The 18,781-nt window shown below is 33.6% G+C and overlaps 1 protein-coding gene across 1 annotated transcript; it reads left to right on the top strand.

Moving 5' to 3' along the window:
- The first annotated feature begins 8,947 nt into the window (after positions 1-8,947).
- CPI1 (cyclopropyl isomerase) lies at positions 8,948-18,719 on the top strand. Its single transcript, XM_082922529.1, has 8 exons — positions 8,948-9,195; positions 9,293-9,435; positions 11,234-11,317; positions 11,632-11,673; positions 13,435-13,545; positions 13,647-13,838; positions 16,895-16,992; positions 18,227-18,719. Exons 1-8 carry the CDS (start codon positions 9,186-9,188, stop codon positions 18,414-18,416), a joined length of 870 nt encoding a protein of 289 aa, XP_082778655.1. The 5' UTR covers positions 8,948-9,185; the 3' UTR covers positions 18,417-18,719.
- The last annotated feature ends 62 nt before the right edge of the window (positions 18,720-18,781 follow it).

Here is an 18,781-nt window from a genome sequence, read left to right as displayed (position 1 = left end):
GACCTCCTTAATTCCATGCTTTGTTGGAAATCGTAACAGCTGGTGCAATGTTAAGGGAATAACCCTCATTACGTGCAACCATGGTCTTCCCAATATAACATTGTAAGGGGAAGGAGTGTCAATTACTGTAAACTTTGTGCTTACCTTCTTCATGCCTGCTTGTACTTCCAAATTCGTGGCTCCTAGAGGCCACGTTGGCATTCCGTTGAATCCAACCATCGGGCTGTTGGATTGTTCCAGATCATCTGGGTGAAGGCCAAGCTCCTTGTAACATCTAACATACATGATGTCACAAGAACTGCCTTGATCAACCAGTATGCGCCTTACCTGGCAGTTCCCAATCTTCAGCGTTATCACCAAGGCATCATTGTGTGGATGTTGCACCATATCCAGGTCTGCCTCGGTAAAATAGACCATTGGCCCGTGGTACTCGTTAGTCTTAGGCTTCTTTTACTGGACTTGATACGCATGTTTTAGGTGCCTTACCCTCTAAGTCTCCCCATGAACCTTACTCTCATTAACCTTTTAGTGAATAACATTGATCACTCGAGGTCCATCTACTTGCTATGGTGGCGGTGGCAGAAGTGGTGCTGCTTGTGCTTGGGGCAGCCTTGCCTACTATTCCTTTGTTCTGGCTTCATCTAGTAGGTCTCGCAGATGACCCTGTCTGACCAGATCCTCTAAGTGCATCTTCAGAGCCTTGCACACCCTTGAGTCAAGTGTCCATCCTCATTATGGTAGGCACAGTGCTTCCCAAGACTCCTTCCCATAAACTCGCCAAGGACCTTCTCCGGCACTGTATAATATGGCTGGTTCCTAATTCTTTCTAGAACTTTGTAAACTGAGATCCAGAACATAGTGGTGACTGCTTGTGCAGTCCTCCTACTTGTTAAAACTAGTGTTACATCAGCCTCACTTCGACGAGCTGTTTCTCTTCTCTTGCTTTGGCGCCGTTGTTCCCGACGTGTCCTCTTCTACTCCGGCGTATTTTTCAATCTGAGCCATAAGCTCTTCCATACTTTTTGGTAGAGTTTTCACCAATGACTTCCGAAGAGGGCATTCATCCTCCAGGCCATTCTTAAAAGACACGACCGCCAGCTCTTGGTTGTATCCTGGTATTCGGTTGAACACCTCATAATACCTTTTGGCATATGCCCTGAGGCTTTGACCTACTAATTTTCAGAGCCATCAGAGAGTCTACCCTTAATGGTTGTAACTTGTTCGTAACAAACCTGGCCACAAACATCTCGGACAGGCCTTCTTAACTCTTCACAGTTCCTTTCGGCTACTTGTGGAACCAATCTGATGTGATTTCCGTAAAGAATAAGGGGAACACCTCGCACAGCAACTGCTCGTTCCCGGTATACAAAGCCATTGAATTTAGATATAAGTCGGCGTGAAAGTTTGAATCGAACTTACCGTCATAAATCTGGAACCTCAGCATATGGAATCTCTTTGGGGCCTTAAACCTATCTAACTCCACTGAGAACTGTGTTCTCGGCTTGAGGGGGGATGTAACCTCGGCGTTTTGTCGCTTCCTCTGGAGGTAGTCTCTCAAATCCTCCTTTGTTCATCCGGGAGCTAGGCAATTAACAGATTTTAGCTTTTTTAGCGCGCTACTCCCAGCGTCGTGGTGTGTTCTCTTGGATTTTTCTTCATTTACCGTATCAAAACAAAGTCCCTTCCCTTGGACGTGCCGATATTCTTTGACATAAGTTTCTTTGGTATGAGGCGTCCTTTCAGACTCACCTCTCACTAACTCTGGTCACCCGACATCCCGTGAAAGCCGATGTGAACGTTCCTTCTCCTTGTCATGCTGAGGGACTACTAGGATTGTTTTTTGCCCTCATTTTTGGGCGTCATTCTTGGCTGCTAGTATCGGCGCATCCTACAATAGGTATAGTGGTTGCATTATGTTGTTTTGCATCATGAAGTTGACAACTGATTGTAGGTCTACCAACTTGTTTGTCATCCCCTTAATCTTGCCGTCCCTCCTCAGGCATCTGTCTTTCCATACCTGGAGGTCGCTTTTGTTGTAATACTCATCTCGGCCTGCTTTTTTCAGGGCGTCTCCCTCTTTGTCGACGTCCTTATCCTCGAGATTCTGCTCTCGTGCTCCTTTATTATGGTTTTCTTCCTCGATGTGAGGATCGGCATGTTTACCACTCCCGCTTAGAACATCATCCCCGATCTTTTCTCCCTGCCCATTATTGGCCATCTATTCTCCTTAAGTTCCCACAGACAGCGCTAAATTGTGGGTGTTGATTTTTGACCACACAACCAAACAGGGAACTCAACTGGAGAGCACCGACAAAATAGATTAAGCCCAACAACTTGCATAAGAAAATGAGAATCCGGCGGTGGTTTATCCACCCGGGGGCACTTCGATAATCAAGTCTACAATCTCTCAAAGATATCAATTCAAGTATTTAACTTACAAATTACTGCTTACAATATATTACACATACCTGAGACCCACGGTGGTGTCCTGCTTTTATAGCCAGCACTGACCTGACCCTTTTAGAAGCTTAGTTTCAGTGGACTCAGACTCAATGCTCATCATGGATCCTCATCTAGATAAAGATAAGCTCTTCTTTAGCCTTATCTTCATCCAAAAATGAGATCCTTCCTAATTCCAAGACTTCTGTTCCTTATCCACTTATCTCGAATTTCGGCATCTTCGTAGATATCCTCGGCCTAGCCGAGATCATCTCGATGACATGCTAAGGACACGTGGCACCTCAGCTAACACTTCGGCGTCATCGTGCCATGTGCAGTCATTCACAAAATACTTCCACCTAATAAGGCTATAACTTCATAAACATTGGCCTGTTAGGCCTCTTTAGGCCTAGGCCTCTTTAGGCCTAGGCCATACATTTCTTGAATTATTTCCATGATTTGATGTCTGTTAGCCTAGCCTGGCTCAAAGTTTGGCTCCTTAGGATAGGCACCATATCTCATCTCTTCATTCATTTGTGGCTAAAAGTTTGGTATAACAAACCCCTCATACAGTTAGAAGTGTTGTTGTCGAGGTGAGTGCAGACCAACACCTCCTTCCTTAAAATGGTGAAGGGGTAGTCCAAGCCCTTGTTGTGGCTCATGATTCCTAAAGCCTTGTTCTTGGTATACTTGTTGCCTAGGTCTTTGGTTGCCTCTTGGCCTTGGGTTGTTGTAATTTGGTTGTCTAAACCTTTGGTCAGCAAAGTTACACTGCCCTAATCTTGGTATGTCGACGGCAGGTTCCTCATATAGGCCTGACCATGTCATTTATTGGTTCTTCCTATTCTAGGAGCCAGTTTTGCCTCCTTTACATTGGTCTATTATTCATTTCAAAGGTTGGATTATAATGTAACTTCCTTCCAGGGTCTCCCTTTGAGTAGAAGGCCTAGAAGGAACAGATTGCCCTCCATAATTTATATTAATTTTGGCTTCTTAGTATGTCTGGTTAGGGTTCATTTGAAACCTTTCTTGCTCCTCCTCTTGGGGAGTTGGAGGCCTATAAAAAAAGGCACTACCTTGCTAGATTTTACTTGCCTTAGAAGTCTAAAACTGTACTTTAGTTACTTGTGCTTCCAGTTTGGCTGATGGTAGAGAACTAGGAGCAAGGCTAAATCTCCTAAGCATTCTGAGCTTGGCCCTCATACTTTCTGTGAGGTATTTTGGCCTCATTTCGAAGGTGTAACCAAGCTGGGCAATCATTTCCTTTATTTGTTCAACCGCCAGGCCGTGGTGCTAGCCTCCATTGGGCATGTCCTAACCATCTTTCAGTCCTTTTCCAAGCCTGCCTTGCCACTAATTGGCTGTCAACAATGACGTCCATGTCTTCCTCAAACTCAGGAAAACCAGCAGAGACACCTATATCTTCAACAGGCCTCTTACTTGGATCCCCAAGAAGGCCTAACTCATCAGCAATTTTCTTGTTGGCGTCAGTAGTCTTAGTTTTTTCAGTTTTCTTCTTCACCATTACTCCAAGTTAGAATGATCCCACGAGGCGTGCCAATTTATGTTAGCAAAAATTTAGTTTAAGCCCAATCGATAGTGATTAATCGACAGATTTAAACAAATTTTAAATAAACACGAAAATATCAGATTTTATGGTTGGGTTCTATGCCTTAAAACAAATTAAGGACTTCCCTGCAAGTAATTAAATAAAGAATAAATGGAACATAACAGAATATGTATTGATTCATATAAATTATCACTTGTCACTAGTTATAAGAACTTAAACAAGAACAAAGAATTAAAATAAATACAACAATCGACAGAAAGAAGAGAAATGGAGGGTTGGAAAAACCATCACTTAATCTACTCCTAAAAATGACTGACTTAAACTACTCCTAAATAATTCTTCACAAATTGTAAATGGTTGTTGATGATTGATTCTCTGCATCCAGTTCTCTTTTATACCCGACTTCTGGCCTGGCTCTTGGTTCTGTTCTTCTCTTGTTCTTTGCTTTTCTTCATGTCTATCCCCACATTCTGGAAATTGTTTCTTGGGGTTTTTGATTTCTCCCTTGATTTTTTGCCATCATCTTCCTTATCCTTCTATCTTCAACCCATCTTTATGCCATGTCAGCCATATTAGCCAATCTTGCCATGTCATCCATGTTAATCAATCTTGCTATGTCATCCTTGCGACGTCATCCTTATGCCTTGTCAGCATCCCGTCAACAGAAGATTTCTAAATTTTAGTACCAACAATTATGTAAATTACAATTAAAAAAAACACAATATTATATTATAAGTTTTAACAAGTGTGAGTGTAATTAAAAAGCTGTAACACGAGATAAGATTGTCCCTAGCTGTGATTGGAAACTCGGCTATTATAACCGAACTGCTAGAAAAAAAAAACCCACCAATCTAAATCAGTGGATTGCCACTATAACACTTGGTTTGAATCATAAGGTGAGAAAATAAAAAAAAAAAATATTGTACTTTTTTAATTCAGGAATTGTTTGAGATGTATATTTTTAATTTTTTATAAAAAGATGCATAAAAAAATAAAAAAAAATGATTTGACTCAAATTGTATACTTATCTAAATAAGTGTACTTATTTAGAAGATGCCAAACAAACTCAATGTGAAAACTAAAATAAAATAACTATGATTTCTCACAATTGTGTTTGGATGAATAAAAGAAAAAAATGATGTGATTTCGCACCAATCGACTATCTATTATTATTTTTACTATTATAAAAGTGTGAAGAGTCTACCGTGTTTTCTACTCTTTTTTTTTTTTTAAATCATAATTTTACCCTCTCAAACCTACTATATTTCTAAAAGTCATGAAAAGTCCTATATAAACCAATCATTTTTTTTTTTTAATTTTTGGAGTTGAATATTTAAAAACGATATATTTGTTTCCAAGAGTCCTATATAAATATAAACAACCTGTCTATTTTTTTATTTAAAAAAAAAAACTATCTCACTATTTTTTTACATTGATGATGATTGAAGAACAAAAAATAATTACTGTTTCTTGTTTCCTTTATCTACTTCTATACTGATATACATAATATTTATTTACAATTGTCCATCATAGATTAAATCACCATGAATAATTTTGGTTGAATCTTAAAATTATATGCATTCATTCGAATTTAGACAGAGGAAAGTACATGCTTTTTTGAAATAGATATTTGTGCTGCATCTCAAAATTTCATAGGTTATGTTCATACACTTTCTTTTTGTTTAAATTTTATTTTATGAATTGTGATATTTTACATAATACTTTAATAACTAAGGTATGATATCAAAATTCTAAACAAGAACCAATTTCGTTGGTTTTATTTTTTAAATCTAATTTTCAATTTATGGTTTTTCATATTTTCTCAATTTTTGTGATTAAAGATACAGAAATTTCTTCATATTTTATATTTAAATTATACTTTTACGTGAAAATCTAATATATAATATCTAATAATCTAAATAGAATTAAAAATTAAAATATTGGTGAAAATATTTATAAATTCAAACATATACTGATTTTTTTTATTATTATTATATATATTTTGTTATTATTTTTATTTAATATTAATAAAAGAAATTTCCAAAGAGAATGCACAAATTATTTTCTAAGTGTAATTAGATTAAGTGAATCTAAATCTAAAAGTAAAACTAAAAAATAAAAAGTATTAAATTAAGTGAATATAAAAAGAAAATAAAAGGGTTATTAAAAAAAATAGTGTCAAAGACAAAAAAAAAATGAAAATCAAAAAATTCAAAACAAAAGTTTGAGAAAACAAACCAAACTAAATACTATAAACTTCTCTTTTTTATATCTTGGGCGAATTACACTACTAATCCCTATAGTTTGGGACTCGTGTTACTTTGGTATCTGACTTTTCAATTGTGACACATTTGATCCTGAATTTTGAATCTTATTCCGAATAAGGACAATTGAAGAGACCATTACTTAATTTTGAGGATAAAATTGTCAATTTGATAAAATATAAACTAATTTGACAAAAATAAATGTCAAAAAAATATTTTTAAATTTTTAAAAATTATTTCTACCAACCAAGATAAAATTATGTAACATTAATAAATCTTTCAGACATTTATTTATTTATTTATTTTACCAAATTAATTTTTATTATGTGTTTGGATGATGATCATGTAATGGATGGTTGTTACAATTTTAATGTATAATCGACATATTTAATATATGGAATATTTTCAGTTTAAGATTTTTTAATTTAATGAATTGGTGTAATAATGATTTCAAAGTTGTCATCATATTTGAATTTTGCAAAAATATAAACTAATTTAATGAAAATCAAAATAACCACCCATTACATGATCATCATCCAAACGCATAATAAAAATTAATTTGGTAAAATAAATAAATAATTATGTAAGAGATTCATTAATTTTACATAATTTTATCTTTAGTGGGTAAAAATAATTTTTTAAAATTCACAAATATTTTTTTGAAATTTATTTTCATCAAATTAATTTTTATTTTATCAAATTAATTTTTATTTTATCAAATTGATGATTTTGCCCTTGAAATTAAGCAATGGTATCTTCAATTGTCCTTATTTGCAACAAGATTCAAAATTCATGGTCAAATGTATCACAATTGAAAAGTTAGAGAGCAAAATGACACAAGTACCAAACTATATGGACTATTAATGTAATTCGCCCTTCTATCTTTCTTGACTAATCTCTAATTTTACACAAATTATTCACAAATTCCTTTCAATTTTTATGTGAATTTAATAATCTAATTAAAAAATGATGCATATATACAAAAATGTAACACTAACATTTATATTATGACCAACTATTTAATTATGAATAATTAACTTCTCATTGTTATATGTATTATATTATTACAAAAAAATTTCACATATTACTTTTGTGATATCGTATATGTCAATGTCTACATATATAAATACATCAAAAAATATATATAAATGTAAATTTATATATGCTACTGTATTAATACATTGTCAATCTGTAATACTATATTACGATAAGGTACTTTAATTTTCTAATTTGTATCACTTTATTAATATAATTATATTTGTTAGGAAAAAATTGCAGAATTATGTATTATTCTTCTATTAACTTATGTTCAATACATATATACATACATGACACATAAATAAGTGTCCATAGCAAATACTTTCAATAACAAATCAAAACTTTGCAAAATACCTCAATCGTGACAATAATTGTACTTTTTTTTCTCTCACAGAAAAAATCACATTATTGAGAGAAAATGGATTTTGAAATTTATAACAATATGATATCGCCTCAAACTCTTATTCATCAAAATATTTTTATTTCAATGAACCATAATGGCGATGAAGAAGAAAAATAAAAAGACGGTGAAACAAAAGCTATAGAAGATCTATTGCAACATACTCTCCAAATAAAATTGAACAAGCTGAAGTAGGAATTATCGTATTTGTTGTAAAGTTCAAGAAAAACAATGTACCTCATGCACACATTTGAGTCAGACTATAAGGAAAAAAATCAAATATTACCCAAACATTATCGCGACAATTCAATGATAGAGAAAATAAGTACATCAAATAAAATTTTGACCAATTTTTTTTATATCTGATTACTTACAGATGCCATAATAAATTATATAATTTGACAGTTTCATAAAAGTGTCTTTGCAAACACTTATAAATATGGATTTATAAATATCGCGCGTGAAAATAATTATGAAAATCCTATGTCGATCGAAAGATTAAGTTATAATATCATTCTAGAAAAAATAAAAAAACTATTCCAGATTTTCTATATAAATGAAAATATACTAATGACTAATATTATATTTTTCATTACACAAGATTTTCGTAGCACAAGAAACGAGACTCAACAACTTCTAATATATAAAAATATATTACATATTGATATTAATGCACACAAATAGTATGCAAATAATATGCAATAGTGGGTTCAATGAATTTGTATTATGAAATGAACTATTAAACGAAATTGTGTAATTGTGCAATTAATTTCATATCTTAAATTGTATTACAAATATAGATTATGAAAAATTAAAGTAAAAAATGGATAGAAAAAAATTTGTGTAATACTATATATTTAAAGGACCGGGTTTTGTGATCTCAACAATCTAATTGTAAATTAATATTTATATTTATAAAAATTTTCTTTTATCATTTAAAATTTTTAACCGAATATGTATTCATTTATTACTAAGTTATATTTTAAATACAAATCAATTTATCTATACAAATCTTCATATTTTGTATACATATTATAAATCAATTTAAGAGACACACATAATTACAGTATTAACAATTGATGCAAAATCACGTGCATGCAAAGCACATGCCCAATCATTAGTATTATTAAAATAAAATAAATAAGAAAAAAAATATATATATATATATATATATTTTATTTATTTTATCAAAATAATATTTTATATTAATAAATTATTTTTCTATCTTCTTCCATCATTAATAAATTATTTTTCTATCTTCTTCCATCATAAGATAATTTAATAAATTATTTTTCTATCTTCTTCCATCATAAGATAATTTTGTTATTTTAAAAAAATTTCATTAAACTCTTTTCTTTCCTCACCAGACAACTCCATCCAAACATAGTGTACCTGTAACTGACACACACTCGACTCGACGATTTCAGTGTTGAACACCGTCAAGCCGGAGAGATCCAGATCCGAATTTACGAAAATGGGAGCTGGTAAGTCCACAATCTCAACTAGGGTTTTTTTAGGGTTTATGCTCGACTCCAATTTTGCTTCACAAATCGAATTTATATATATATACGTAATTCACAGGTAAGGAAGTGGATTGTTCTAGTTCGAGTCTGTGGCTCGCACCCAATCCAAGCAAGAGATGGGGCGAATTGTTCTTCCTTCTCTACACTCCCTTTTGGCTCACTCTCTGCCTCGGCATTGTCGTCCCGTACAAGCTATACGAGGTTTGTTTACGTATTTGTGCATATGATATGAACGTTTATGTGTGTGCGATGAAACAAGTTGGACTAGTAAAATTTGAAACTATTTGATGTGATTCAGATGAGTGAATTGATTCTTGTGATTTTGTTATCTTTATGTTAGTCTCTGATGATTTGACTTTGTAGTTGTAAGAACATTTTCAATCCTTACTCTTTTTTTTCCCTTTTTCTTTTTCTTAATGAAATTTGAGTGCAAATTTGGTTAAAATTTTGATCCAATGTGGAACAATCCAATGTTTATCCTAAAAATATGATTTAACTATTTTTTATGAAAGAAAAGTTGGAAAACCATCTCCAATCCTTACTGTTTCAAAATTTCATCAAAGTTGAGTAAAAATATGTTTGTTGAAAATTTGGTGAAACATTTGGTTCATCCTTGATTTGGTGAAAAAATTGCCTCTCCCTTGATTTCATACAGATTTAATGAAATGATTGGAGCACACTATTTGGCCATCTCCAATCCTTCATCAAATGTTTCATCAAATTTAAATTTGATGAAATCCCAGATAAAATGATACTCCAACTGTTTTATCACACTGATATCAAATGAAGGAAGAGCTATATTTTTCATCAAATCAAGGGAGCTTTTATTCTTTCATCAAATTTTGCATGTGGCCGTTGGTGGACGACCGGCTGGTCAACCGGGTTTTGGGATATATTAGGAATTTTGTAAAAATATTTGATAGAAATTTACTCTACGCCATATGATTGGCAGGATGATCGGCCAAATGACTGGCCAATTTGATGAAAATGTACACTTTACCATTGGAGTGTATCATATTAGATCAAACTTTTCATCAAATTTTTACTCAAATTTGATGAAAATTTTGATGAATGATTGGAGATTCTCTTAGTCATTTTTTCATCAAATTTAAATTTAATAAAAAAAAAATGATGAAGAACGGGAGATGCTCTAAGTGATGTGGACTATATTTTTTGCATTAGAATATTGTTTGCAACTGTTCTGAAAGAATTGTTGTAGAGTTCTTGAATGGGATTTGAGGAAATAAAATAATTTTGTGCCTTTTTTTTTTTAATACTGGAAACAATGAACTTACTTTCTTCTCCCCTCTGGTTGGTTGATAAAAAATTTAAGGAAGGAGAGAAAATCAGAAATATATTAAATCTAATGTTTTAGTTGTTTTGATTTACAAGAAGTCATAAAGCCAGTAAGTTGTGGCAATTTGACTTTTTGAAGTCTGAATGCTATGCATTAAGGTTGTTTTGAGTTATTATGATCAGTGATATATGTTTCTTCATTCAAAGCACCACTGGTATTTTACTATGAGGGGTAGTGGAAATTTGGCATTACAAAATTTTGTTTTTTTGCATTTGAGGTGGTTTTGAGTTATGCTAGCATGATCAGTGATATGGGTTTCCTAATTCAAGCAATGTTGGTGTTTTACTGTGGGGCGTTGAGATCACAACAAAAGGGAGGCCATTTAAATTTACGTTACTTTTTTTTTTTTTTTTCTTTTCTTGATATCTCTTCATATGCTTGGTTATGTTTAGTGTTATTTTATGCATATATGCTCACTCTTGTGTGTAGAATATATAAATATATATGTGCTGGACAGCAAACTTATCTATGTTTCACATAGACACAAACACACATGCATACATACGTGAGCAAATTCTCATAACTCCGTATATATTGTTTGAGAACAATCTCTTTCTTTTTCTCTTTCTCTCTCGCACACACACACATGCAGTCACATATGATTTAGACGCTATTTAAACTGCCACTTCTTGTAATGGACAGAACTTTACAGAATTGGAGTACTTGGTTTTGGGATTGATTTCAGCAGTACCTTCTTTCTTGATACCGATGCTATTTGTTGGGAAGGTAAGTTGTTAGGTACGTAGGTTATCTTACTTTTTCCACTTTTGGGTTTTCATTTCTGATGCATGGTGGAAAATCTTAACAAGAATGAGTCTAAGTGCCTTCTACTACCTAAACATTTTGTTCCTTGGGAAAGTTAGAAATTGGTAAACTCATCTGTAGCTTCTGGAGTATAACTTCCCAGTTAGCTAAAATTACATTTCGATATAGCTTTTTTTTAGCAACTGGATTGCCTAAGAGGATAGAAAACTTTCGTATCTTACCTCTTTAAACTATTGATGTGCACATGGCTTTGAAATTTTGGTGTATTTTTTCAGGTTGATAGAAGTTTATGTTGGAAGGATCGTTATTGGGTGAAGGCAAGTATTTTTTTGTAGAATAAAAAATCTGTTGTTGTAAGCTTGTATGGATATTTTAACCATAGCAATGTGATTAGCGGTATTTTTTTTGGCTCCATGGTCTACTACGACTTAATATTTGATGTACCTATGATTTTGTAAAGATCTAGAAAGAAAAATAGTAGTTACGTTGTCATGCATTTTACCGGTATATACCGTATACAGTGCTCAAAAGTGAATCAAGTCTTATGGATTGCCTAGAAGGTAAAAATTTAAAACAATGTTGGTTACAAATCAATCACTAAATTAGGGTTGTCTTGCCTTGTCTTTAGTGGCAATGCTTTCATGTAATCTCTTCTTCTTCTTCTTCTTCTTCTTCTTCTCTTGAAATAAAGCTTGTGTTGATTAAATCCAATCTTCATTTATGTGCAGACCATAATTTATGTGGATTCTACTATAAATCTATAACCTTTTAATAGTTGATGTAGCTATCTCCACTCTCAGATGTTCTATGTTTTGTTTTTCCCACTGTTTGATGATCCAAGTTTCGTATCAATTGTATGCTAAATATTATCGAGCGATCATATTATTTTTGTTGTAGGGCCTTTCATTTGGTGACCAAATTTCTGGCCCAGTCAATTGTGGGCTTTGGCTTCTTCTCCTGCTATATTCTTATCTTTCTTTGAAAAGGTCTCTAACAGATGATTGGAACTGTTAAGAGGTTTTAAAAAAAAAATTCCCCCTTTTGCATCACCTTGCAGTTTTATTTTGTAAGGATTACTTTTATCGACCAGAGACTTGCTTCTGAAATGGGAATATTCTTCTTTTAGAAAGAGGCACATATCCTGAATAATATACAAAGGAGCTTGTTTTCTTTCTTTTGATACAAATAGGATTTGATAATGGAAATTCTGTTCACTATTGGACCCCGTGAGGTTCTCATCCCTAGGCACCAGTGTTTGATTTTGCACTTTACTTGGGTATCTTTTAAGATGATATGGTAGCCAAACCACATGAGCTGCTGGCCATGTCAAATTGGAGTTATGGGACTTCATGGACCTGCTATTCGAGCATGGCAGGCACCATATAGCCCGTCCATTAGGCTGTTATTCAGCCACCCAATTGCATTATTTTTCAGCTATTTCATTGGCTAGCTTTTGTCCCAATCATTTGATTATTCTGTTGGCTGTTGTTTTAGCTTCTTTATTGGTTGTCGTGACGAGTGAAACCGAGCCCTTATTGCCATTTGATTAGTTAATCTGCACGATAACAATTGTTTGAATTGGATACCAATCAGTGTGTTTGGTTTGAGTTTTCTGGATTAAGTTTTTTGAAAATTGACTTTTTTGGTTTTCGTGTTTTTTTGTTTTTAGTGAATATTTTTTAAATTTTAAACATTTTTTTTACTTTTTTAGATGCACCTTACTTAGATGTATCTAAAAAGTAAAAAATTTGTGAAAAAATATTTTAAAAAATTAATAAATACATAAAAATACAAAAAATGTATTGAATTCTTGTATTTTTTTGTATTTTTGGTATTTAGTGAATTTTTTAAATTTTTTTTTACAATTTTTTTACTTTTTAGGTGTATTTATGTTAGGTGTGTCTAAAAAGTAAAAAAATTGCTTAAAATATTCAAAAAATTCAGTAAAAACAAAAAAACACGGAAAATAAAAAAGTAGAATTTTCTGAAAAATGTTTTTTGAAAAGTGGAAACAAGCAAGGTGAATGTTACGCTAATTTTTTTTCTTGGTTTTAACTGTAAATTTGTTACTGTTGCAGGCCAGTGTCTGGATAATAATTTTCAGCTATGTTGGAAATTACTTCTGGACCCATTATTTCTTCACAGTTTTAGGAGCTTCATATACCTTCCCATCATGGAAGATGAATAATGTAAGTTGTAACTCTAAAATGTTTATATAATTTCCATTTAGTTAACCTAACCATTTATTGTTTTACCAGGATGCAATCTGAACATTTGCTATTCTCTGTAGGTACCGCACACAACTTTTCTTCTTACGCATGTTTGCTTCCTATTTTACCATGTTACGTCAAACATAACACTGCGCAGACTGCAACATTTTATTGCTGACTTTCCAGAGAAAATTCAGTGGGTTATCAAGGCAGCATGGATTCTAGCTCTTTCTTATTTCATAGCTTACCTGGAGACGGTAGCTATTTCCAATGTATGTAGTAATGCAGACATTATTGTTTGGCTGTTTTAAGTGCATGATCTATCAGATTGATTAGGTTTAAAGACAAAATGAAAAAGAAAGTATCAAAATATCTTAATCTGGTCTGGTTAATGGTCTTTATAGGCATTATTATAGAGACACTTATCCCAAAATAAGTATAATTCTTACCATAAAAAGTACTAATGCTCCAACTCTTCATAATGATTATCAGCAACCAATTTTAAAAAAATAAAAATCATAATAACTATTCTAATAAGTGTCTAAGTACAGATTGCCTTTTGCTGACTATGGCGGTAACAGTAGTAATGGTAGGCTGTTTACACACCCGGTGGCAACTAAGTTCCAAACTCATTTTTGTTTTATAAAGTGTCCATTTGCTTAAATGCACTTCTTGACTTTATGCTGTTTTGGATTGTGATAATTGTTAGTTGCATTGTTATAATATAGTCCTTGGTGTATTATTGTTTGAGTTAAATATTGAATATTTTGCTTCATCAAATTGAAATTGTTGCCTGCCATATTCTGTTGCTATGAATCTGGCTTCCGCATTATCTGAATAGCACATTGTTTTTTAGGGTAGTCATTAGGTTACCTCAAACAAATTGTAAGGTATCTTGTTGTATGTCTCTTGTAATTTACTGCAAGTTAAACACTTCATGTCTGTATGATTCTATCACTTATAAAAAAAAAAGTATGGTTCTATCCTTGGGTCATGTCCAGCAAGCACAAGACCTCTTCTAGACAACTTCGCTCATTCTTAAAGCTTATTCTACTGAGATGACTGAGACACGGACAGATTGACATTATTCATCTAATTATTCACAGAGAAATAGCAGCAAGCTGTTAAAAAATCAATCCAATATTTTCTTTCGAAGTGAGTATAGTTAGGTGAAGTTCATGTTTATTACCAGGGAAAAATTTGCTTTATGAATTATTGATCAGTACCCGATTTCTGTATGTAGTTGTTATCCACTAGCGCTAGCCTCAGTTCCTATCCAATTGTCATTTTTGTCTTCCGGAGACTCATGCATGAATTATTTTTTCATGAAGCCCTCAGCTTCCGTTTCTTTGCTGCTTTATACTTGTTTTCTTCTTCTTCTTCTTCTTCTTTTTGTTTTTTCAACCCTGAAGTACTAAAGTTGACCATGATAGATAAATATAAAAAAAAAGGTAAAGAGATTTTTTTTTTGGGTGGTTGGGTGGGGGGGTAGAACATTGAGTGCAAGAAGTGGACCCCATTATAAACTGCGACTAGAAGGTCAGTATCATCAATAACAAAAATGGTTAAGTTGTGGCATTGATTGAGGTGAGAAATAGAAATCTTTTTACGTCCAGTTGTTTCTGAAGTCGAAACTAAGCAATAAATTGAAATTGTTGTAGGATGGAATAATGAGGAGTTTAGCAGAATTGATGTGCTAAAGGCAAAGGTGTTGGATGAGAAAGAAATTTAAACTTTTAAAAGAGGATATGAAGAAACGAAATCATGAGAAGTTCACAGAATTGAGGTGTTAAAGGAAAGGGTCTTATAAGAGATTCAGATGTTGGATGAGAAAGAAGTATGTGGTGGACTTCTAGAAGATGAGAAGAGAAGAAAGAAAGATGGACTTGATGGAATTGCGAAGTATGGAATAAATTAGCTAAAGACAAAAGCTAGATCATTCTGGTTATAGTTTTCTCACTTTTTCTCACTCAATAGATCTGTCTGCGGAAGGAAGGGGATAAAAACTATCATATAGGAAGGGTGGGTACATATTGATGGACACTTATTGAGGAACTAGATGTTAGGGACAATATCACAATTTTTTTGTGAGGAGCTCTTCTAGGAATATGGAGGATGGAGGACGAGGATGGATTGGATGGAGTTCAATAGTATGTCTTCCTAAGTTGCATAGCAGTTTGAGAGACCTTTCTTTGGGATGGAGTGGGTGTTTTAGAGAGATGTGATGGGGGTTATGCTTGATTAGTGAGGGGATTGGGTTGGGAGGAATAGACAGAAGACATGGCGTCTGACACCTCTATGTTTGACATGGTTGTTATGGAGGGAGCAGAACATAAGGGCCTTGTTTGGTTTGTGTTTTGAGATGTTATTTCAAAAATAATTTTGTGGGGGGAGTTTAGAGCTTTAGAAAATTTGTTTGGTTGTATATTTTGAAAATAGTTTGAGATGATTTGATATTTTTTGTAGTTGAATAGATGGGTGTAAGATAAAAAGTGATTGAGAATGAGAGAGAAAAAGTGATTAATTGATGTGTAGTAGAGAGAAGTGATTTTAGATTTTTTTTTTAAATTTTTTTTCAACCAAACATGTTTTTGGAATTTTCTCTCCAAAAACATGTTTTGAGAGACAAACCAAACATGCCCAAGATCTTTCCTAGGTGTGGAGAAACAATTCTATAGGCTCAAGGTCTCTTTTTGTCCACCAAGTCTCTCCGAAGAGGTGGTCTTAGGTTCTACTCTTAGGAGTGGAATAGGGGGCAAGACTTAAGTGCTTTCAAGGAGAGGGTGGGAGCTCAACTCCTCCAAAGTGCGAATCTAACAACTAACTATTAACTTTCGCTGATAAAAAAAAGAGAGGTTATTTTTGTCTATTTTGTATAGTTGGGGCTTCCTAGGAGAGTGTTCCCAAATCTTGACCAGATTGTGGATTTTGTTGATGTTCTTTATTTGTAATAATTCTAGGCCTTTTTGGCTTTTTGGTATAGGTCTGCCCAAGTGTGGCCTCTTTTTTTTGAGCTTTGAAGTTGTCATGTTTTAACACTTTGTGCATGTGAACATCCACTTTGATGTTTTTCTATGCAATTACTGTACTCAATATACACACATCATACTCTTGTATTCCAATATTTTGCCTTCTTTAACTGAATTATGAAGTTTGAATTTTGTGTAAAAATTATGAATGTTATTACTTTCTAACATGCACTTTGTTACTTCTCGCAAATGTTCCAGAATTGATGCTAAGCTAAATTATCTACTTAGCATGCAACTATGCAATAGGCTTGAAAGAAAGCTATTACATTGCAATAATGTTTTGTTTTCAACATGTGCAGTTCCCATATTATGAATTTGTGGATCGATCATCCATGTATACAGTCGGCTCCTTGTTCTATGCAATTTATTTCATTGTAAGCTTCCCAATGTTTTTGAGGTAATAACTTGACCCAGCTTTCTTCTTTTATTCTTCTTCTTCTTCCTCCTCTTCTTTTGTGTGTGTATATATGCGTGTGTTAGGACTTGATAACTTGACCCAATGGATCAATGCTAACTTTACATCTTTCTAGAATGTTTGTGGGTCATATCATATGTAAGTTTATGTCCCTACGATCACCAAATGTACTAGTTTTATTGACCAGCCAGTTCCAGTCAATGCACCTTATTTATGGAACACGTGTTTGTGTCAAACAGGTCACTGTGCGACTCTAGTTGTGATACTAACAGAATTTCACTATTGAATTTGGAGAGTGATGTCTTTGACACACATGAAGTTGTGATTTTGTTATAGGCTTATTCAAGAATATGTCCGGACCTATGTTGTTTACTTTACATAGTTTTTGGTTGCTAAGACTAGAGTTGAAGTAACACCAACAATCGTGGAGATATAGTAGGATAAATGGAATACATGAACATGCAGTATGTAGATGAACACACAGCATAAGAAATATACAACATTCTTCGGGAGACTTGCACTGGGTTTCGGGTACAGTCGTCATCAAAGTTGTCATTTTCACTTTTCTTCATCAGATTAATGCACATAATTTCCCCTCCCCCCCCCCCCCCCCCCCCTCGTAGTGCAATGCCCGAATTGTAGCTCTCGTGCTTTGATTTACGTAAGTTTGTACTCGAGTTCTTTCCATCTTAAGAAGAAAAAAGCACAAGCAAGTAGACAATAAAAGATAAACAAAGTGAGAAGTAAATAACATCCGATACATAGGTAATTCTAAAGGTTGTGTTTGGATAAGGATTTAAGGAGAGATTTCCGGAGGGAAAGGAAATAGAAAAGGAAAGTGATTGAAATAGAAGCTAATTAGTTTTTGAATACCGTTTTTGAGACTTTTTTTTGTCTTTAGAGAACTTTTCCATATTGTAGTCATTTTTTTTAAAATACTTTTTGGTGCATCCACATTAGGTGCATCTAAAAAGTTTTAAAAATTGATTAATTTTTTTTTTAAATTTAGCAAAAGATGAAAAAAAAAAAAAAAAACACAGAAAACAAAAAACATGTTTTTTGAGTTTGAAAACCAAACATTTTGTCACATTTCTTTTTCGTTTTCCTTTCTCTCCACAAATCCCTCTAGTCTTAGATCCAAACATAGCTTAATACACTGGATTTAGAAGGCTTAATCCTAATATTTTCCTAAATGTGGATTTACCCACATGTGCAGGATCGATGAGAAACCTGGCGATCCATGGGACCTACCCAGAGTGGCCGTTGATTCGTTGGGTGCTGCAATGCTTGTCACGATTATACTTGACTTGTGGCGCATCTTTCTGGGTCCCATCGTTCCTGTTCCAGATACAAAGCAATGCCTCCAACCAGGTCTGCCATGGTTTCCGGGACATGCCAAAGAATGAGTCTACATGTGCAGAGAACTCAAGGACATGTAAAATTCCCTCAGTGTAACTGTAGTTTGGGTCTCGTGTTGTTCGTGATGTAACCCTAATTAGATTGTTGTTGTACACTACCAAATTCAGCATCTCCTGAACAAAGGCGACAAACGGATATATTTACCATTGTGAGTTTGTGATTGAGCATTGTGAGTTTGTGATTGAGCAAATGTTTTCACTTGTGCGAGTATGATTTTTGTGATTGACAATTCCAGATCAACTTGTTTTGTCAATTCATTTGGATTAGTAAGAGGGGTCATGATTTTCCAATCTTTTTTTAGATGATATTGTAAGCCCTTGATGCTTTTTTCTCATCTGTCCAAATATGTTTA

Source organism: Camellia sinensis, chromosome 4 (assembly GCF_055761805.1).
Source record: "Camellia sinensis isolate YWXY chromosome 4, ASM5576180v1, whole genome shotgun sequence".
Taxonomy (NCBI): Eukaryota; Viridiplantae; Streptophyta; class Magnoliopsida; order Ericales; family Theaceae; genus Camellia; species Camellia sinensis.
The sequence above is the reverse complement of the archived record's forward strand: the minus strand, read 5'-3'. Positions and strand labels throughout refer to the sequence as shown.

What these genes read in the sequence shown, in the direction of transcription:
- CPI1 (XM_082922529.1), top strand. An exon ending in AGGATCGTTATTGGGTGAAG is followed by an intron (nt 11,674 to 13,434) that starts GCAAGTATTTTT and finishes TTACTGTTGCAG; the next exon opens with GCCAGTGTCTGGATAATAAT. An exon ending in AGCTTCCCAATGTTTTTGAG is followed by an intron (nt 16,993 to 18,226) that starts GTAATAACTTGA and finishes CCACATGTGCAG; the next exon opens with GATCGATGAGAAACCTGGCG.